Here is a 22,209-nt window from a genome sequence, read left to right as displayed (position 1 = left end):
ACACGCATGTGTACCACGCTATAGGTCTATAAATACCTGAAGTTTATTTCTTGGTTTTTACGTTCCGAAACCACGGTCAAATTATGAGGCACGTCGTTGTGGGACGCTCCAGAATATCTTTTTCCTCACTTCGGGTTCTTAAACGTGCAGCTAAATCTAATTCACGGGCGTTTCTGCAACGCGCCCCCATCGAGACGCGGCCGCTGTGGTCGGCATCCAACCCGCGGCGTCGAGCTTAGCAGCGCAACGACACAGGCACTAAGCTGCCGCGAAGCGTAAATAACATGGAACACAGCAATAAAATACATAAGTGAAAATGAAATCGTGAACAAAGAACAGCGACAGCCTGTTTGTCGGAGTTTCCCGAGCACTTGACAATGACTGCAGTGGGACAGCGCGTGGCAAAGAATGGCTTTTTCTCTCAAGCTTCCTGTCTTCGCTCGGGATGGCGGGCTCACGCTCTTGCGAAATCTAAACAGCACAGATCAACTATATACCGAAGAGCGAAATTCCCCACTTGAACAATGGTTTAACGCATCTGATGGAAGTCCTGGGGCAAGAAAAAGAGAAAAAAGATAAGTAAACTCGTAGACAATTTCGGAAACAAAGGTGTTGTCTGTGACTCGTAATAAGAAAAGAGCATTATTTCGACATTAGATTTCACATCACTACAAGTATTTCAAGACTACAGAGTGCTCGTGTGCTAAAGGTAATGAATGCGCTCGTTTCCTTCCGCTGTTTTTCTCTCTTTTTTTCTGCTACAGTAACTTGCTTTCTCGTCTACAAGGGCAGTGCGCGTATTAACACGTTTGCCAAATATTGAATGTTCGTATCCCTTGCATGCGAATGACTTAGTCATGAACATATCTTGCCTTCACCTTGACTTAGATTGTAACGCAAGGTTAATTTGTTTACAATTTTCTTTGTTCCCGCGAAATTTTTCAAGCATTGAATTTCAACTATTACGCAGCTTTATTTCCTTTTTTCTTTCTATTGAAGCAATGTTTGTGTTCTGCGTTGGTTTCTTAGCCAGACAATCTTAGCTTTCCCGCTTGAATGCTACTCTACAATGGATCACATCCATGTCGTTAATCGGGTAATAGAGAAATCGGCAGAGTACAATCAGCCTCTCTATATGGCTTTCATAGCGTACGAAAAGGCATTTGATTTAGTCGAGATAACAGCAGTCATAAAGTTATTACGCAATGAAGGAGTGCAGACAGCTTACGTAAATATCTTGGAGAATATCTACAGCGATTCCGCATCTACCTTAATTCTCCACAAGAAAAGTAGGAAGATACCTATAAAGAAAGGGGTCAGACAAGGAGACACAATCTCTTCAAGGCTATTCACTGCTTGCTTGGAAGAAGTATTCAAGCTGAGGGTCTTAACAAAGAGAGTGTAAGAGTGGGGTTGAACATTAATATGCAGAAGACAAAGATAAGGATCAATAGCCGGGCAAGGGAATCAGGATCGCCAGTCAGCTTCTAGAATCTGTGAAGGTGCACGTTTACCTAACTGTATTATTCGCAGGGAACCCTGATTACGAGATGGAAATTCATAGAAGAATAAAAATGGGTTGGGTTGCATACGGCAGATATTGTCGGCTCCTAACTGAAAGCTTACCACTTCATTGCATAGGAAGGTGTACAATAAGTGCATTTTACTGGTGCTGACATATGGGGCAGAGACTTGGAGACTGACACAGAAGATTGAGAGTGAGCTAAGGACCACGCAAACAGCGATGGAATGGAGAATGCTAGGCATAACGTTAAGAGACAGAAAAATTGCGGTATGGATGAGAGAGCAAACAGGTATAGCCCGTATTCTACTTGACATTAAGAGAAAAATATGGAGCTGGGGCGGTCATATGCGTATGTTAGATAACCGTTGGACCATAAGGGTTACAGAATGGGTACCAAGAGAAGGGAAGCGCAGTCGAGCACAGCAGAAGGCTAGGCGGAGCGATAAAATTAGCAAATTCGTGGGCGCTAGTTGGAATCGCTTGGATCAGGACAGGGGTGATTGGAGATCGCCTTCGTCCTGCAGGGGACATAACATAGGCCAATGATAGTGATGGTGATGATAATGATACTTCGACCATAATCACTCAGGACAGATGCAATCATTCAGAGACGGTATAATGTAAAGATTTCTTTCGCCTGGTTTTTGTCTTCTATTATCATCCACCGTTCCCAACCGACTGATACCGGTGATAAGGGGAGTGAATGCGCGAAAAAAGAATCACATTGAAACGGAATTGTTGAACAACCAAGCAAAATTAGGAGCACATGGGTTTATTTGTACGTCCCTTCATTTGATCGACTTATAACTCTTCTTTCTCATCTGTGAAGCCATACCCGACCACTCGCTCATGTCTAGAACCATCCACGCGGTAGACGAAAAAGAAATGTTTGCCACAGGTGGGCCCAAGCATGGGTCAATGATATTAAGTTTCATAAAATTGTGCATGCTCTACAATCTCTACCTTTCAATTATAGCTTACCTATTATAACATTTTGGCATATTTTACACTTCACAATGCCTTATCCGATTCTTGGCCAGTCCCCCAGAGTTGGTACGTGCCACTAGATCACAAGCATCTACATTACTGCTGTACACAAGTTCACTGAAGCATCAGGTCAGGAAGGATTCACTCCTAGGGTGCCGACTCTGGGACGCTTTACTTTATTTTCATTTATCCTAAATTTAGGTATAGACCCTCTAGAAATTTCTAGTAGCGTTTAGTTGCCTAATGCTTCGTTTTGAATGGACGCCTTTACCCCTTTTTGGTATTTCATTCGATGCATTTTTCTATCATAGGCACCATAGTCTTCTTATCGTTACTTCAATTATTGTAGTCGAGGGCCATTTGTTGTTCCAAGTAAAATTGAGATGCGGGAAATCAGGTGTTGACAACGATGACTGCGCGAAGTTATTTGTAGTGGTATATTTTCTGAATCGTACCGCGGTGATGAAAGCTTACATAGGTAAAATGGGGATTATAGGATCATCGTGGGATGCTACCACGAGTGCATCTGATATTTGTTCAGGGCTAGACCTTTGTGGCCTAGCACCCACACTAAACGAATGAGACATATTGTCTTGGGAGAGGAGAGTAGAAAGTTTCTAATGAATCTGACTATCTGTATGTGGTTAGTGAAGAACAGACCTACAGGCAATCAGTCAAGATTTCAGCTGATGACAGAGATGATGGTAATTTGGGAAAAGCTAAGACAATTGCCAATAATTCCACCTGAAAAGATAGGCGCGAAGTCAGATCGCCGAGTGAGAAAAGACCAATTTAAATGTGGTGGTACAATGCCCACACCCGCCTTTTATTCACAGACGGAAGCATCAGTTGCTATAACTGTCTTTGTATCCAGGTGTGCAAGGTGGTCTTCCAAAATACTATGCAGATATTGGTAGGGAAAATGTTTAGCATTGTTTGGAAAAATACCATCAAATTCAATTTCAGCGACTGGAACAGAGGAATTCAGTAAGACCACCTCGCATAGGTTAAAATTTAATGGGTCCAATAGTTTTGGTACGAAAACAACTTGAGGGCGACGTGAGCGATACGACTGAGAGTTAAAAAAAAATGAAGCCAAATCAATAATGAAAACATATTGGGATCTTCTCTGTGGTGCTGCATATATATATTTACAAAAGCTTGTACTATTATGATATGAAATCGCATGAAAAGGGAAGGCAGGGGGCGTGCTTCTCGAATATGATAAATCATTAGCGACAAATTTAGGAAGCCCAAGGCATAAACGTAATGCCTCTCGTTCTAATAGAACCAGAGGCCTAATTTTGTATGCAGATGCGCCAGGAAACAAAACGCTGCTGAACTCTGGTAGTGGGCGAGCATACATGCAAGATATCCTAATGAGGGAATGCCGACACAACCCTGATCGATTGATGCTAAGTCTACGCAGAATTCCTACTGCGACCGCTCCCTTTAAAATATAATCCTCTATATGCGAACTCCAATTAAGATTTTCTGTGTACATTACACCGTAATATTTAATTGAATTAACTTGTGGGATGCTTTCTTGTCGATAAAGAATCGAGATTTCCGCAGGAACGCTTTGGGGGAAGATTAGAACGGCTCATTTTCTGATATTAAGAGAGAGGTCAATGCCATTAAGCCACACTTCTAGCAGATCATATAAGACCGTAGAGTTTGGTACAAAGCATGTAAATCTACCGATGCAACAAAAGAATGCTATGTCGTCGGCGTATACGTACGCATGCACATCCTGTCGAAAAGGTACTGTACTCAGTAAAACATTAGGCAGTCGCGGCGATAGTACTGATCCCTGTGGTAGACCTGTTGACTGTTGATACTTTAATGAAGACAGTCCCTGCAGACAGCAGTAAAATTCCATGCCGTTTAAAAATTCATAAACCCACGCAACAAAATAATTTGACGGACCTGCATTCTGAAGCGCGTTTATTAGGCTTACATGTTCTACACTGTCATACGCCATGGTGACATCCAAAGCGACTAACGCTGCATATTTTTTTATTACATCGAGCTAGTTGAATACGACTTTCTAGGTCGACATGGGCACACCAAATCTTGTTCTTGTTCCTTAGTGAAATGGCACAACCCACTCTGGGTGACCAGCCATGAATCAGGCGGTAAAGGAACTGTTAGACTTTTTTAAAGATAAGATCTGCTCCATCATATGTAACTTTTCTTTTTCATCTCTGAAGCCATACTCCACTACTCACTCATGTCTAAGATCACCTACACGCCAGACGAAAAAGAAAAGGTTGCCACTGAATCGTTACGCATATCCCAGCCCATCCCTTTTCTTCGGTGCATCTGTTGTCCAGAGTATGACGAAAGCTCGTCTAGACAAGTAGCGTATAATAAAGTATAAACGTGTTGGGCTGCTAAGCATGAGGTCGCGGGATCGAATCCCGGTCACTGCGGCCGCATTTCGATGGGGGCGAAATGCGAAAACACCCGTGGTACTTAGATTTAGGAGCACGTTAAAGAACCCCAGCTGGTCCAAATCTCCGGAGGCCCCACTACGGCGTGCCTCATAATCAGAAATTGGTTTTGGCACGTAAAACCTCACAATTAACATATATATATATACACACACAAAGGCTCCTGGTGATTGACCAAATCAAAAGTCAGTAGACGTTACGGAACCGATACGGCTTTCTTGTTCAAAATCATAATTAGGAACAAGAAACCCGCATTGGTTCCAAAAAGTCGACTACTTTTTTGTTGTTCAGCGACTGGAAGCCTTCGTGCTTCTTTTTTTCTTTCTTGCATGTTCTCCACGTCAGTATTTTCATCTCAGGTGCTGCGACCGTCGGATCGCTAGACTGACGTCTTTCGACAAGCTTCATCAAAGGAATCTTCATAAAATTATTCATTAGCATCAATTCGGAAATTGTGAATGCGTGCTGGTGCACTTACGACTTTCGTTTGCAATACGAATAAAGCATCGATTCAATGGATTACATGGCTGAAACTTGCCAGATTTATTTATTTATTTATTTATTTATTTATTTATTTATTTATTTATTTATTTATTTATTTATTTATTCTGTCAATTCAGCACATTTTCTTTGAAAGACGCTTGAGTGCAGGCTTCTGCTATATCCCCTTTAGTCATTAATTAGAATTTAATGCTTATAAATGTGTCAAAGTCACAAAATTTTGTTCTAAAGCTCTGCAGACACCACTGAACCCAAAGCAGTAGAATTATGCTTTGTAAATTTTGCAGTCAGCACTCATAAATACAGCGTAATTAAATGTATTTTACTTGACTATTGTTTGTTGTTTTTGAAAAGAAGAACCGATTGACTTACTCAAAGTATACAGACAAGTTAGTGATCGGCTACAAGTGTTACGAGAAAGGAAAAACAATTCATTCACTCGGAGCACCGCACTTCAAACATCCCTCTAAATGTAATGTTGTATGCTGCCTTCATAGAGAGGATGGTGTTGTAGAAATATTCAGGGCACTGAATTGGAATGAAGCCACATTGTCTAGCCACTAGCTTCAATATACCCTCAGAGCAATGCCAAGGGTTCTTTTTTTCGCTTGTCACCCTTGGATATAACTGGCAAAGAAGAGTCGTGTTCACAAACGTATTTACACTCTAGGTGAAGGAGACAATTTTGACAGCCTGGGAGATTGTTTTTCAACCTAAGCCCAGAAGCGTTTTGCATTCGCATCACACAAGCATGCTGCCACTGCGAACGGTATTCAATCCTTCGTCCTTGTGCGTAGCACCAGGAAGCCATAACCATGCACTCACCCACCAAGCTAAGCCTAATGGCAGCCGTCTGCAACGTCGATATGCAGGGTCACCAGACTGTAATGACCTGGAAGCAAAGTGTGCGAACGTTGACCCTCGTGGCGTGGACGCTGCTTGCGCTCGCTCACGGAAAGGATGGAATGTTTAGGATGGGTCAAAAATGTCCGGTGCTCAAACCCGTCATCAAGGTCGACTGGAAGAAGGTAACGGTCGCCGGAACGTGGTTTCGCCTTCTGCTTCTTTTCATCGGATTTCGGCGGCCATAGCTTGGCTCCGGAAACTCCAACTTATTTATTTAATATTTAATCAATTATTCTTTAGTTATATAGTAGGTTAGCCAGGTATTCTCTTAGTAAATTACTCCCTAACCAACAGCGTGCAACGCACTCAAGAAAAGTCACGTTATTTCTGCAGCTTTGTCCCCTGTATTTTAACAATGACTTCCTCGACCACTAGACTATATCCAATAACCCCCCGCCCCCCTTATTTCGTGTGAGCGAAATTGTTGCAAGCGTGTCTAGGCTCTCTGAATTGTGAGCAAAGTCAAACTATGACACCGTCACACGTCGCAGAGTATAACTCAACAGATGAAGCAAACCCTGTTTTGGAGTTTTGAATTGATATCCCGGTAAACTATTGAATAATATAGAGGCACAGTGACGGTGAAGAGATTGAATACATTACACAAGAGAAATCTTCAATGAATCGGATTCGTTATTGGGCAAACGTCTTCCCGGAAGGACATGAAACACTTAAATGACAACAGTAAGATACATCAGTACAACAGTAAACAGTAAACAGTAATGACACAGTAAATGACAACAGTAAATGACAACAGTAATGAAACAGTAAATGACAACAGTAAACAGTAAACAAGATCGGCAGTAGTGAAATCGAGTCGCACAGCTCTGTAAGTCCGATATAGCAATAAGTATTTCTTTTCTCGCGAAACATTTTGTTTTAAAAGAAATTGTCTAGAAACCTGCCATTTTCGCCCATAGGCTACGTGGCTAGGTGGATATTGGCAACAAGAACATGTTCGACAAATCTGATAATTAACGAAAATGTGCTAATAAATACTTCCATTATTCTACTTAGGGCGCATGTTTTAAGTGCGAAATTGAAGCCCACGAGTAGTGAAGTCATGTCTGCTTAACAGAAATCCAAACACTATAGCACCACCTTCAAGATATCGGTCCTAAAATCTGGTAAATAAGGCCTCACCGTTCCAGTTAAGGCTGTGTCAAACTGTTAGAAGTACGCTTCTATGAAATTGTTAACCTGAACGCCAATGTATTTCGTAGAGCAATTCATGCTAAAATGGTAGGTTCCTACTATTAAGAAGGTTTAGAGGGTGAGCTGATATCAAAATATATGGCCACGGAGAAATCGTCTTCCTCGGCAACCACCCACGAAATTTGTTAAGGATTGTTCTATTTGATGCAAAAACTTAAACTGTACTAACTAAGCAAATGTATATTTAGCGTTCTTTGGGAATTGCAAAGTTTTTTTAAAAAACTCGAATAGCAAGTTATGGAACTCTGTACCTAAGCAAAAAAAAATAATCATATCATAAATCTGCCAAATACGCCTATGGCGGACAAAATTGAAGTACAAATGCAACGTTTCCAAACACACTGTTAAAGGGAAGCTGAAACACTTTTCGAAAAAAATGAGTTCTCTGCGGCATTCTACAGTTTTGAGTCCCCTGAACACGAATATCTCGTTCAAAAAGGGCGGAAACAAGCGCAAGCGGCTGTTTTTTCATGAAAACGCGCACCAGCGCCTCGGGGTATCGCGCGAACGCCGCTGTTGCCCGTGATTGGTCGGAGCCGCTGTGACGTCAGTGGCGGCAGTCTCCGGTCGGCGCCGCCGTTTGAGAGCGTAGCACGCTGTTCTGTTCTGGCTGCATAGCTGAGTTGTAAGCATTATGGAACGTTCTCGCTGTCTCGGACAGCTTGTATTTTCGCCGTACATGTCCGAACCGACAGCCGATACGGAAAACGATGGCGGCAACGGCGGCAACGACGATGTTGAGTGTGCCAAAAGCGAGAACGATGTGTACACCTTCTCGCGCGCTGGAAATCTTAGCTGTTACGTATGCTTTTTTTTTTTCTCATGTAGCTGCACGTTCCAATGACGGGAGAAAAAATGCGCTAAAGTGTCACTGGGAACTTGCTGCTGGAAGAATGCCGAAGCTCTAACTTCTCATTAGATTGTAAACACGGGTACAATTCCGCGATGTCAAGCACCCTGCCGGTGCTTGTCTGAAGTCCCGTGGTTTTCTGAGCGTTGATACACGATCGCGAACATAAGTGCCGCGTTTCAAGGCGCGCACATGCAGTGCTGCGAGGTACAGTCACGGAAGTTGCTTATCATACACATCCAGATCGAGATGGTCAGGGGGATTATATGTGCACTATTCAGAATATGGTTCGACGACTTTGCGATTGTGGCTCGATCAAGAATCGGTATGCGCGCTCCATGCTAGTATTGACATAAAGATATTAGGCAGTTTTAGCACCGCCGTGTGGTAAACATGATAACTGCAACCGTACGTCGAATGTCACTAGGCAAGCCTATACTCAAATTTATACCTCAGGTGCAACGCTGTGGAAGCTACGCACGAAGTCCGGTTACCAAAATTTATTACTGCGCGCGTTTCCGTCTATGGTTCGCAGCGTGCCAGCGGCATTTGCTCGCGCGAGCATGCACGTGAAGCTGCCGCGACGGGCTGCAATTAAAGAATGCCGAAAAGAAAATTGATTTAAAAGAACGTGTTAGCAGCCGTATAAGTACACGGATTGTTTCTATGGGTAAATTCTTCTTTTTCATTCAGAACTGGGCCTATATATGAAAAGTTTTCTCAAAAATCGAGTCAAGAAACACCGAACTTTTTCTAAGTGCGAACGCAGCCACTGCAAGAAGTATCTCAAGCCTCCACAGCGTTGCACCTGATGTGTGAAACGGAGTATAGCAACGCTAGCAACAACGCGTTTCCGCATTTGTCGTAAGGCTATCCGGCTATCGCGGAAATGGTCCGAGCACAGCACAGTTGATTTCGTCGGCACGAACTTATCTCTCCTCACCGCACTGCGCTGCAAGCTTCTTGTGCTTCGGTAACCTGTGAAACACCACATCGTCTCGCCCGCGTGTGTTCGCGCAGCCGATTGCTGCACAGAACGAGGGCATGTTGAGCGCCCTTGGCTGTAGGCACTCACGCAGCACAGAAGGAAAGAACAGTCTACGAAAATCGCAAAACAAACGTGAGTGGCGGCGGCGGCAAATCTCTCGTAGCGTCGTTCAGTAAAGCGCAGGACGGAAGGAGGCATGCCAGCGCATGCCAGCACGCCGGTCCGGCAGCTCGGTCCCCGCCAGTGACGTCACTCTCTCTGGTTCTCTCCTCTGGTAACCTCCTCACCCGGCGCTCCGGGAAGCGATGGGGGTGTGTCCGCGGGGGTGATTTAGAAAGCGATTTCCGCCCCTTATATTACCAAAACGAAGAAAAAAATTTCGGAACCGTAAATTATTAGGTCTGTTCTTCCCAATCCCAGCAATTCATGGAAATTGAAAACCGCTTCAGCTTCCCTTTACCTTGTGATAATGTGACTTTTGCCGCACCATCGTAAACATTGTAGCAAGCAACTTGACGTAAATCGTAATGGGCATGTTATATTTGTCCGCTTAACATGCTCTAGCAGGCGCAATTTACAGAAGTGCGATAGCTGATTTTGGAGCACATTTCTAAATGTATTTCTATATCTGGCGCTTTTTTTTCTTGGAGATTTGCGGCATTTTTCTTGCGAAATATTTGAGGGCCTACATGAAAAAGCATGCTTTCTAGAGTCATTAGAATTTACCTTGGTCTCTCGAGTGCAACAAGTGTCACTGAAATAGGTTCAGATCTTCTCTGCGAAGATCGTTTCTGCATTTGCCTTTTGTCATTTTGTGCTAATATTACTTAGCCCACCGAATATAATTCGTGACATTGTTGAGTGATGTTATAGCGGGAAGATTGAGGCAGCTAACATTTTGGGCACTTTCCTGCATCATGCTAAGGGGAAGCATTGCAAAATGACGCTCCCGACTTTGTGGTTTAGGCGTGATAACTACGAAATGGATGTTACCCCCTACTTGCTATTCTAAATCACTACCTCTTGTAGCAAAACAAATAATTATGATTTTTTAGGCGAAAGCGACAAATGGCCCTCTAAGCAAAAAAAATATGACCAACGCTTCCCGTACCAGAAAAGGGGTGTAAGCGAAGCTTGCCCTGCGTGCACCTTACCTTCGTCACGCTTAAATAACCCACAGGTAACGGTGCCGGTTTGCTACGACCTCCTGCTCCCTCAACTCGGTATCTTCTCGTTGCTGTCGGATTGCCTGCGATCGGGCGGCTATAACAGCTCGATCAGCGCTCCGACGGCGAGTCCTTTCACGAGCCAGTTCTCGCCGCCGCTCGTCGAACGCTGCCTGTTCCTCTGGGAAATTCACAACGTGTGGCCGTCCCATCCGTTTCCTCAGACTGAATTGTAGGGAAACAAAGCGATACCCTTTCCTGCCCTTTCCTTCCTCCGGATGAAGCGAAACGGCTCTGGCTGGTTGCGCGTATGGCTTGAGCGCGCGCCTATGCAGCTGCAATCCTTTCTAATGGCTCACGCTCTGGGGCCAGCGCAGATGTCAACTCATCAAGTTGCCCTTTCCCGCAGCTGTTCTGCTTTAGGAGCAACTGCGTTTCTTTGGCTAACCACGACAACGCTACTTGTGAGCCATTACAAGCTTCGCTTGAAAATGCGGCGTCTGTAGCAACGAAATGGCACCTAAATTTTCATTGGTTGCGACGCCACGTTACAAGCGCGCCTCTATGGAGCAGAGCGGGTGAATCGGAACGCTTGCTACTGCTCTAGCGCGCCAGGTGTTGCGTGAGGTGAGAGAGCATCACTGCGACGCCACGTCACCAGCGAGCCTCGACAGAGCAGACACGGTGACTCGACGCCGCGGGGCGAGACGGGTTGTCGTCGGCGAGGCGGTGGCGTGACGCGCGCGTGCCAGCTGTCCGTATCTCTCTCTCTCTCTCTCTCTCACCCACAATGGGCTTAGCTGGCACGCGCGCCGCCTGCCGGTCTTGGTGGCCGCTGTTGCTTCCTCGGCCTATCGTTGCGCCGGACGTCGGTGGCATGCGGCGTCCTTGATTTCTCAGCAATATCGCCCAAATGATTCCGGTCTATACAGCCGGCTTGCTGACGTAGAAACTGTACAGGAAGAATAAGCCGCACCAATTTAAACGCAAAACTCGGTAACGTGCTCCGCAGCAAAACTCGAAAACATTACTCGCAACGCATAACTCGAAATACCGCTCAGCGGCGCTCAATTGGGCATTAATAATTTCGCATTCCCAACTCATAAGTGCTTAGGTGTCCTTGAATTTGTTTCACTGGTATATAGGACTAACGGATTCAGTGCTTAACTTCCGTTAGACGGCTGACTCTGCAAAATGACAGCCATGCGTTGTCTTAGTTCCATCTATCTTCCATATAGTCACATACTTCGTTTTACACCTGGCGGGCACCACGACACAAGCTAGAGCAACTTTTTATACATTCTAAGTTCGCGAACACAAAATAGTGCGTGTCACATCAAATAAGAAATCCAGACCGTCCTACGTAATTTGGCGCGCTGTTCGTTTCATAAGTTGTAGTTACAACATATGCAGCGACTGTTGCAGGATGAAGACGTCGCAGATCTGAGACTACGGGCCTCGGAAGGAGGAGCGGAGTAACACCTCTGTACGGCCGCGCCCACTGAGCAGCTGCCACAGCGCCCCGCTCGCGTTCGCGACCAAAACATAGGGCGTCCTGCATTGTTATCACAAGCCATACAAGAATACGTAATTTCGTGTAACGCTAGCAGCTTACGTTGTAGCTCAAATATACCGTAAGAGGCATTATCTAAGGTCGGTACACTAGGAAACGCGTGGAGCGATACACTTCAGAAACCGCACTACTTGCATAGATTTCGCAGCGTTGCCTGCTAAGTGTTGAAATAAGTATAGCCTGCATGTTACAAAAGTATTTGTCAAAAGTTTCTAGGCCATCTTAGCTTGTGAACTGATCTATTTCGCGGACCTAGTGCTCTAAAACACAGGAGAGTAATGAAGCCTGTTTATTTCCTCCTGTGGAAATTTACAACGAATGCTACTATACTACTCCTACTACGGCAATAATATATATAATGGTAATATAATATATAACGTAATATATAATAATATAATAATAATATTATTATTACTACGGTAATACTACTGCGGAGCAGTGAAGTCCAGACTTTCGACAGCGACTGTGCAACGATGAAAACAGCTCCTTAAACGCGAGGAAACGTTCACGCCTCTTCAGCATTACATGCTCCACATTCGCAATACATCTTTGTAGCACTGGTTCCCTCGAGCCGCTTCACAGGTTGGGCCCTCCCCATCAGTGTCTGTGTTTTACTTGTGTGTGCGTGAAGGCAGACGATATAGATAAATTTTTTAATGGTCTACGTGTCATGACGTGTTAAGTCATATGAGTGCCAGTATTGTGTATCGCATGCTCCTTTCGCAGATATACCTGTAAACCATAAACATAAATGTCGATACAAGTATACGTTCACTCGTGAATTGATTTGCTTGCTTTCGCGTTGTTCGCGGAAAGTGCAAATGCTTTAGCAATCTCTCTGTGCGACGCTCAGTTGTCCGTAGTAAAAAAGTGCAGGAAGTTGCCCCGCAGGTTTTGTCTTGTCCCCTATTTTCAAAGTGAAAGTGAAATTTATTTATTTATTTATTTATTTATTTATTTATTTATTTATTTATTTATTTATTTATTTATTTATTTATTTATTTATTTGTTCTTTGTTGCACCCGATGTCGTTTGCCAGATGGAAGGAGTCGATTGGCTGCAAGGGCCCACTTTTCCCGTGGACTATAAGGAGTGCCTCATACTGAACTTTTATCCACATAACCAAACTCTGTTTATGCAATTGACTGATGGGTAAGATGGCGGTATTTTGACCACGTCAAGCGGTTTCGTAGTGCAGTTATGAGCGAATATAAAGACGTGCGTATTTCTTTCAAGATTTGTTAAAACTTTGCGCCCACCACTCCTGTGTTCTTGCTGCGTATTCAGAACGAGATCGCATATTACGGCTCTAATCCATCGATATAGCACTCGGCGCTGTCATTTTCCTTATTTGGCAAGAAAACAGACAGCGAATTGCCTTCCTCTGCGCACTTCGCACCGAGAGGCTTAAAACATGGCGGCTGTGTCACTTCCGTCATCGCCATTGGCGTAGCCAGACATTTTGGTCGGGAGGGGGTCTCACGTTGGAGCTCGGCCTCCTCCTTGGAGAATTTGTCGAGGGATCAAGCGTATAAATAATAACTGCATCGCCATTGCCAAAGATGCTGCAAACGAATTCTTGGAAGCTACACCCTGTCAAGAAAAGTATGTATTTTTTCGTAAAAGAATATTTTCGCACGTCCCAAAAATTGTCCCAGAAGAAAGGAATATCAAGGCTTCCATGTTTTTTCTCTATTTAATAAGCAATCAAAATATCGCACGAACTTTAAAACTGTATCAGTTTGAAACGAGCAAAGCAGTGCATGCCGCTGATATTATAAATGTAAAGTCCGCGAAATGAACAAGTTCAGGACAAATATTATGAAATTTGTCATTCAAGAACCTTGTTTGTATTTTTGTAAATATGCGACGGCCAGAGAAAAATCTAAATGACGCTGTCCTTCGTTCCAATTCAACGGTGGCAGCGCAGGAGCAGCTGTCACCGGTCGTGTAATGTAATTCTACCGAAACAATATTCGCGACAGAGATCACATATAAAAAGCAGGAGTTCTGCAAAATATACATTAGAAATGCGAAGATACAATGGAATACACAAATGCGAGATAAAGTTTGATAAAGGGCAAAAAGGTGTCACTGGAAAGCAGTTCACTTCATGCATCCGCAAAACCTCGCAACAAGATATTTAACTATACGTATAAGTCACCAATGTATCTACGTAGCTAAGCAAAAATCACAGTATACAAGGTGTTTCAGCTAACCTTAGCCAGAGTTTAAAGATATGCCGACGCTCTCTAAGACGACGCGACCAAATGCATGTTGCTCACTTCTGTCTGCGGTGTGTCGCGCTATTTTTTGTATTTTGCTTAATTATATTTTTTAGTGAAGATTAATTAACCAACTTCTGAAGTAACGAAGCTGGGGAAAAATTCCGATTAGAAAGTTGCGGAGCGCTTTGCGAAACGTCCGAATAAACAGTTTCTGTGTTTCCATCTATTAAGTATTACTTTGTTTCAGCCGGCTGACGATGCCCGCGAACTACAAAACACCACGTGACATGCCCGCTTGCGCGTCGTGATTGCACTGCTCCCAAATGTTCCGCGCCCAGACAGTCATAGGTGCGCTGCCGCTTAAAAGGCGAAGGGGCAGCGCGCGGTTTTCCCAGCTGTATATCGTCCAAATGATTCCGGTCTACAGCCGACATGCTAACGTAGAAAGTGTACAAAAAGAATAGCCCGCACCAAATTCATCGCAAAATTCGATAACGTGCCACACTGCAAAACTAGAAAATGTTTCTCGCAGCGCAAAACTCGAAGAACCGCTCAGAGGCGTTCAAGCGGAAATTAACGCTTTGCGCATGCACAACTCACAAGTGCCTAGGTGTCGCCAGATTTTTTTTTCCTTTTTTCTTTGGTGAAATTAAAGTGACATTGTATATTTGTGTTAAGCTCTTCATATGTCCTTGTGAGTTCGTTTATTGATTTTGTGTTACTATATTGAATTGATTGATTGTGTTTAGTTGCATAGCGTGCAGAATGTGTCGTTTTATTGCCGCCTTTTTTTTCTATTGGGGCGGTTTAAGCATGTTTGCAAAATGCGCTTTATTGCCCGAACGTGTTTTTTTTTTTTTGCACGCACCTTTCGTTGCGCTGTTTTGATCAGTGGACAAATTATTGTTTATTGATAAGCTGACGAAGAAAAAAGTCGCCAACATTTCTAATTTAACCCAAATAAATCACTGACTATAAAATATCGCTACCGAACAATAGAAAGTGAAAAAATACAGTATACTACTTGTAAATTGTCGATAGCTATCCGATAGCTATCCAGGAGTTGAATCGAACTGAGTCACTCTTTCACTGGTTAAAGTTTATGAACATTCCACGAAAATCAAAGACGGTTTCGTATCCTAACCAGAGGAAAGAACTGTATTTACATATGCGCACTTAACACTACATAATGTTGTTGACGAGATGAAATAAGCTGGGTTGAGAAGGTATCAAAAACATGTCCAGATGGCCGGTCAAAGGAAAGAACACCATGCCGCTGAAGAGTGTTCTCCATAGTGGAATTCTAGTAAAGATTCTCTTTTTTTTTTTTGCCATGGTAGCTGATCATGTTCTTATAATGATGAAAAACAGTGACCTGCACCACTGTTCATGTCATCGCGCGAATTATGAATCGAGAAGCATACTCAGGGAAGCGTCGCGGTGCGCTACATGATGCAAGTGGACAAAACGTACAAAGCGTCTACAAAATCGGGGTAACGAGGAGTTTGGAATATCTCTGTCCACCCGGAGGGCCACTGTACACCGAAATCTCAGGGCACCACCGAAGCAGCACAAACAGCCACAACGGCTGCCATGGAATATTTGCAGAGCACCAGACTAGACTGCAGACTTTAAGGAAACCGCACTGCTACGCGATTGTTGTATATAAGCCTCCCTTCTTCCTGTCATCATCGCCATCGTTCGCCATTCTTTTTTTTTTCTCCCCTTTCCTCCGTTCCATGTACAGATGTAGCAAAGCCACAACAAACTAGCTCAGGCCGACCTCTCCTCCTTTCCTTTAATAAAACATCATCATCGGCAGTACACGGGGGTGTGTTTTAATTATTTTGTTGTTCTGTTTTGTTAGGTTTCTTTCAGCGTTTTCTGTTTCTTGTTTTTTTTTTTCCTTTCGTCTCAATCAGAATGAGGCTGTCGGAGCAGGAATCAATACCGGGGCCTCGCGATCTGCAACCGCTCAGCCACTGTTAATAAAACTTCCCGGGACACTGCTTTGATAACACCAAATTGAAGTGTTACATTTCGCCACGTTTACTGCGGAATTTTCTTCCTTTTCATATGTTGTCGACGGCAGACCTTATAGCCGTGACAAAAAGCCAGTTCAACTCACCTTTCTACTAAACGGCACTAAGCAGTACTGGGGCAAACATTGTAAGTATATAGCGTAAGCAGCTCTGCTACTACGTAAAAGCCATACGCTAACGTATCTCATGTTTTTTACGTTGTTTCTTCGTTTTGTCTATATATCGTCATCCAACCTGCGAAGACAAAAAGTTCCAACAGGTTTTAGATACCGACTATTCGACGTGGGCCCTACTCCACCACTGCTGGGAAGATGGTGAGTAAGAGACAGTCGACGAAGCCAGCTCTAACCGAAAGTATGTATTTACGATGGCTAATTTGCCGCAGATTCATTTGCGCCAGCAGCGGAGTGCATACGCAGTTGCTCCGTCTTAGTAAGTTGGATGCAGCATCACAATATGGTCGCCACTTGGTGCTGTTCTTCCTATCGATGTCTTCCAATCTTCCACGTTACATCTACGCTGGCGCCTCAGTGCTGCCCTGAAACACTTTAATTCTCAACAGCGAAACCAAAATGACGCTAGCCCCTAAAGCATTTAAATTACGTGACTAAAGCAAGTCATGAAACCCTGCCTACACAGGGAATACTAGAAATGGGGGAGCCAAAGTTTTCAGAGAACGCTGTCGGCCGGGGGCACAAAACAACGCAGAAAGAGTGCGAAAGATTTGAGCTTGGGTTTTGGGAGTGCGCTAAGCCCGCTCTGGTAAACGCGACCTCTAAAGATTTCTGGTATCCTTATTCGCAAGTCGCAGCCTCGCATTGCGCATGCGCGCATGTACAAGCAGTCTGGCCGTCCCGCTGTTCTAGGTTGTTGTAGGACGTCCAAAAGTTCCACCAATGGAAATGTCGCGAACTAAAATTCACTCATTATTGGAATTGACGGCTGGGGTCCTGATGGATATTGCGCTCAGTGTTTCGCATGACGCCATTACGAGTAATTTCGTTACCATGTTTTCCCGCTATGCAGTGACGCCTCCCGAAGCATCAGTCCCGTTTGAAAACCACTTTTTAAGACTTTTTACTTAACGGTTAAACACGCAGTATCTCTATTTGAGAACGTGTTCTACTTTTCTGTGGGCGCTATATGGCTTCGCCACAGACGTAACTTCCCCCGCCAAGAAAAGTCGTAAAACATACTAATGTGATAAAACACGGCACACTAAAAACATATCGCTGCGAGATTCTGCCGTCAGCACTGCATTTCCAAACTGCGCTTTCGCGGTAATATCCGTGTGCGTCACGATATAGCCGCCTAAATAGCGTTTATTTCTAGAGTACACAGCTATAAATATGCCTAAGTGTAGGTGTCGGCACCGGGAGAGGCAACTTTCCTACGTCGGAAGAGGTGGACGGGAAGGAGAGAAAGGAGCGATGGCAGTTGCAGCAGAGGAAAGATGTAAGACGGGACCAAGATACACGAAGGTTTTCGTTTGTGCGAACTTTTGGCCATCGGTTCGGCCAGCAAGACTGGCTGGCACGTGCTTTTACGAGCGGCGTATCAAACTGTTTTGCGAATACTGGCACTGGTCTCCTTGTATCTTTTGCACTATCTCTAGGTGACTGCGTTTCACAATAGGCCGCGCAATTGTGCGCAAGGACATTGTTTGAAGATGGGCTGCGTACGTGTTCGACTCGGGAAGTTGGTTCATGCTTACTGTATAGCGTATCGCCTGAATTTACTAAGAGGACATGAAGGAGGTAACAGGACACACGGCTGACTAGCACTTCAAATCTTCATTCAAGGCACAGGAAGAATATAAGAAAAAACACACACATTAAATTCAGCAGACAAATGTAACTGCCCGCCGGCGTAGACAGCAACAGCGCACACTTTTTACAACGCGCAGTGGGTACAGATAAGCACCCCCCCCCCCTCAAATGCAATGCGGCAAAAACAGCAAAAGCAGATAACAAATGTATGACAAGCCAGCCAGCAGCTCTTACATGTGCGTTTTTTTATTACTATCTACAAGTGCTTTCCTTATATATTTCCTGTGACTTAGACAATACGGAAGGCTATCAGTTTTAAGACACCTCAAGTACGTCGGAAATAGACGGTGTTATGTAATGCCAAATCAGCGTTGCAGTCGCTGGAATGCTTTCGGAAGAAAGAGCCCTATCACATGCTCGTCCTAGAAATCTCAGATTTCCATTACAGTGACCAGCGAAGTCATCATGTTTCAGTGAGTTCCTGGTCACTGTGGAGTGGTTGGCAGTTAATTCCTTGATGGCGAGGAAATATTGGCATTATCTACCTCTGATTAGGTGCAGATTGCTTACTCGCGACCTGACACTAATTCACTGATCAAGTCAATCATGCAGTGACACACGGGGCTCGTACTGACAACACCCACACATGCTTGCATGCAATCGACCCAGATGGGCAATTCCGTATGTCCTCGAAGGTATGTCCTCGACTCATTGGCCGCTCAAAGGGTCCGTTCTGCAAACACTGTCAGACGCCTGAAACGGTATAGAACGCTTATTATGTGATCGTCCAGCATATATGCTGTAGAAAGGGACGCTGGACAGTTTCCTAGCCAGCGTTGACGGGAAACCACTGTCGGAGCACGCCTATTCTGGGCCCACGGCCTGGTACTGCACCTGCAAGGTAGAAAACGAAAGCCTGGTTGAAGTTTTTGCATGACTGGGAACAAGACGGGTGGCTTTAGTAAGTCCGCTATCTAATGTACATAAGCGCTCATTCCTTATCTTATCCTCACCATCATTCATACCTGTATACTTTCCCTCCCCTTCCATCTTCGCCAGTGCAGACTAGCAAGCTAGCGCGCACCAGCTCAGATCGACCTCTCTGCCTTTCCTGCAACAAAATATCTATCTATCTATCTATCTATCTATCTATCTATCTATCTATCTATCTATCTATCTATCTATCTATCTATCTATCTATCTATCTATCTATCTATCTAGCTAGCTATCTATCTGTGCCGTAAATAAAAACTTCAGTCGTACGTCAGCCATGCATCTGGTTGCCTCCTTCGTGTCCTGCTTGTAGTTTTATGTTGTACGCTACAGTATTGAGGAACGCGCGCGCGCTCTTTCGCACTATCACAGCCATATATTCTTTACCGCGGCGCGTGTAGTCATGCAATCGCGACTGCTTTCGCTGTGAGCCAGGGGCCAGATTCGCAAAGTTTTTCGTACGCAAGGGCTTTTAGTCCCCATTGGCCGGCCGCCTTCGCAGATAATTCGTCCAACATCAGAATTGGCTGATGTTTTCTCGCGCGAAGAATTCTAGCCAAAGAACTTTTTTGTGAATACGGGCCCAGGACCAATATTCGCAACAAAGCTTTCACGCTACAGATGTTCTTAAGTGCGAATGCGTGTGAATTACGATGTTGCGCATATCAATAGCGATAGCGACCGACCAATGGGAAACATCACTCAAGAAAAAAAAAAGTCGCAGTGTCGCCCTAAAGGCGAAGCATGGATTGCGATCGCAAATTAGTGAACACCTATGCGAAGTACGGACAGTAGCTTTATCGGTGGTACAAACTTGTAAGCACAGGCGTACTTTACTCGCGGACAACTTTCTGTGGCTATGACGGGAAAGCTACGCGCGTGTGGCTGCTGCAAATGTGTTACTGCGCCAAACAGTCCGGCAGCGTTTGACAGTGCTTTTCGTTGCTCGGATTGACGCAGCTTCCACGTGCGACGTTTTCGCGTTTCCCCAGACGTGGGAAGGAAAAGCCGCCAAATAAGAAAACCTTTACACTAAGTGGTGTGTTCTGTCTTATATAGCTGTTGCTGATAGGGTGTTCATGTTTTGCGCTCCTCAGCCTAAACTAACGTGGAATAAAACGCGAGACTGTTTGCGGAAGTGCTCTCACTTGCGCACGCTTTGCATTCATAACTCTCCCTTCATAGCCACAAAAAGTTGTCCGCGAGCATAATTAACAAGCGTGGTGTCGCGCGCGTCCAAGCTAACATGAACGCATCTCACTCGATGACCGAGGAATCTCGCTGTGAAAACGCTACAGCAGACGCGAGTGAATTGACCTTCGCGGAGCCGCTCGCATCAACGCCAACTTCGCCTTGGAAACCCAGCGTGGAATCTGTTCCGGACGCAGATCTGGCTTCAAGGATACTGCGGCCCGGCCGGGAGCGCGCGACGAAAGGCGGCGCGCTTCTCCTCCCCCCCCCCCCCCCCTCCCCAACCCGCTTTTCGCCATCGCGTGCGCGAGATTGATCTGCAATCACCGGATCAGCCAGGCACTCTTTCACTCGCACATACAGCATACGGCACGCGGCGACGATTTTATCGCCCGTGGATTTTATTCCGAACCTCACGGCGACGGCGACGCCAGCGGCAGAAATGTGCCTGGAGTGTCCATATATTTGCTACCGCAATAAAGAAACAGAAAGCTTTGCGTTAATTTGGCCCAAAAACTTGTGTTCTTATCAAGCGGCATATCAGCGTCAAACCAGGACCTTCCCTCGCTGTGTAGTGCATCTCAAGCAGTGAAAAATTGTGCATTGGCCATAAATTACAGGCGTATGGACCATGCATCGCGTAAGCGTGGTGACATTATTATTGGTGAAATCGTAGATCATATGGTACAGACTATTAGGTGGTTCTTGAATAGCGCCCTATGGCTCTTTAAATAAGCCCTATGAGCGCACATAAAACCAAATATTTATTCACGCCTCTCTACGCTTCTCTATCAACGGCATATTAACAGCAGTCTTGAATCACAAATTACGACTCCAGAGTTCAAAATGCAGTTCAATATGAAGTTGTTACTTATGTACACATTTAGTAAATGTGACTCACGACACTTTCTGTGACAGCCATAGGATCCTTGTTCATGATTCTCCTGAGAGAACCAATGAAGACGATACCCGAATACATAATGGCGAGAGTCAAGAGGTCAATGACTAAGGCTGGGCGCACCAAGAAGTACTGGTGGAAGCGTTCTCGCTGTATGCTCCCGAAAGATGCTCAAGAGCTCGCGACAGCGGATGGACTTGTGCCATAGAGCAGCAATAAAGGGGTGTCGTTGAACGAAATGTGTTGACTCGTTCGTAGAGCAGGCAACAGCCTGCACTGTTTTTGGATAAAAACAAAAAGAAAAGAATAACCGATCGCCGTTTAACCTGAGAGGCAAAACTCCTGCATTTTTAGCAAATTATTAGACAATTACATGAAGGAAAGTTCGTAGTTCCCAAGGCGAACTAAATTACAATAAACATTCGCTTACTGACTCAAAAAGGTACGGTGTCACGCGGGCGCAGATAAACATAAACAGACGCCACCCAATGACCATGTGCACTCACTCTCGCAACGTTAGCGGGACAAGGGCGCGCCGGTAGCGGCTGTATAGGGAACGCTTCGCGCATGCCGCTCACTTCATCGATTTCAAGGGTGACGGTGACGTCTTCGAAAACTCGACTACGCAACCTCCAGTACTATAGGCGCGCGAGAAAACAGCGCGCGGGAAGCCATCTCGGCTCGGCCTTAGACATGACACCAGCCTCACGTGACCTGCAAGTACGACGCGCTAGACGGGTGTGCGCTCGGCCGCGCAGAGAGCCACGCTCGCTCCCCTCCCACCCGCTCGATCGCATCACCTCCTCCAACGCTGCGCGCGCGGGAAGAGGGTGCGCGTCAAGCCACCGTGTGCCCTTCCTCGGCTCATCTTGGCACGCTTGCCCTCGCACCCTCAGCTTACGGTACGCAGGCCACTCGTTC

The 22,209-nt window shown here is 45.0% G+C and overlaps 1 protein-coding gene across 1 annotated transcript; it reads left to right on the top strand.

The window, feature by feature from the left end:
- The first annotated feature begins 659 nt into the window (after positions 1-659).
- LOC139055508 (uncharacterized) lies at positions 660-21,527 on the top strand. The gene is made up of 6 exons (XM_070533015.1): positions 660-709; positions 6,342-6,497; positions 13,207-13,319; positions 16,488-16,564; positions 16,680-16,751; positions 21,309-21,527. The coding sequence occupies exons 2-6, from the start codon at positions 6,357-6,359 to the stop codon at positions 21,494-21,496; spliced, it is 591 nt and encodes a 196-aa protein (XP_070389116.1). The 5' UTR covers positions 660-709; positions 6,342-6,356; the 3' UTR covers positions 21,497-21,527.
- Positions 21,528-22,209: the final 682 nt, after the last annotated feature.

This window comes from Dermacentor albipictus, chromosome 2, assembly GCF_038994185.2.
Source record: "Dermacentor albipictus isolate Rhodes 1998 colony chromosome 2, USDA_Dalb.pri_finalv2, whole genome shotgun sequence".
Taxonomy (NCBI): domain Eukaryota; kingdom Metazoa; phylum Arthropoda; class Arachnida; order Ixodida; family Ixodidae; genus Dermacentor; species Dermacentor albipictus.
Note: the sequence above shows the minus strand (reverse complement) of the source record. Positions and strands in the feature narration are given on the sequence as shown.

What these genes read in the sequence shown, in the direction of transcription:
- LOC139055508 (XM_070533015.1), top strand. Translation starts at nt 6,357, where the DNA reads ATGACCTGGAAGCAAAGTGTGCGAACGTTGACCCTCGTGGCGTGGACG. An exon ending in TCAAGGTCGACTGGAAGAAG is followed by an intron (nt 6,498 to 13,206) that starts GTAACGGTCGCC and finishes GTCGTTTGCCAG; the next exon opens with ATGGAAGGAGTCGATTGGCT. An exon ending in CCACCACTGCTGGGAAGATG is followed by an intron (nt 16,752 to 21,308) that starts GTGAGTAAGAGA and finishes TTTCTGTGACAG; the next exon opens with CCATAGGATCCTTGTTCATG.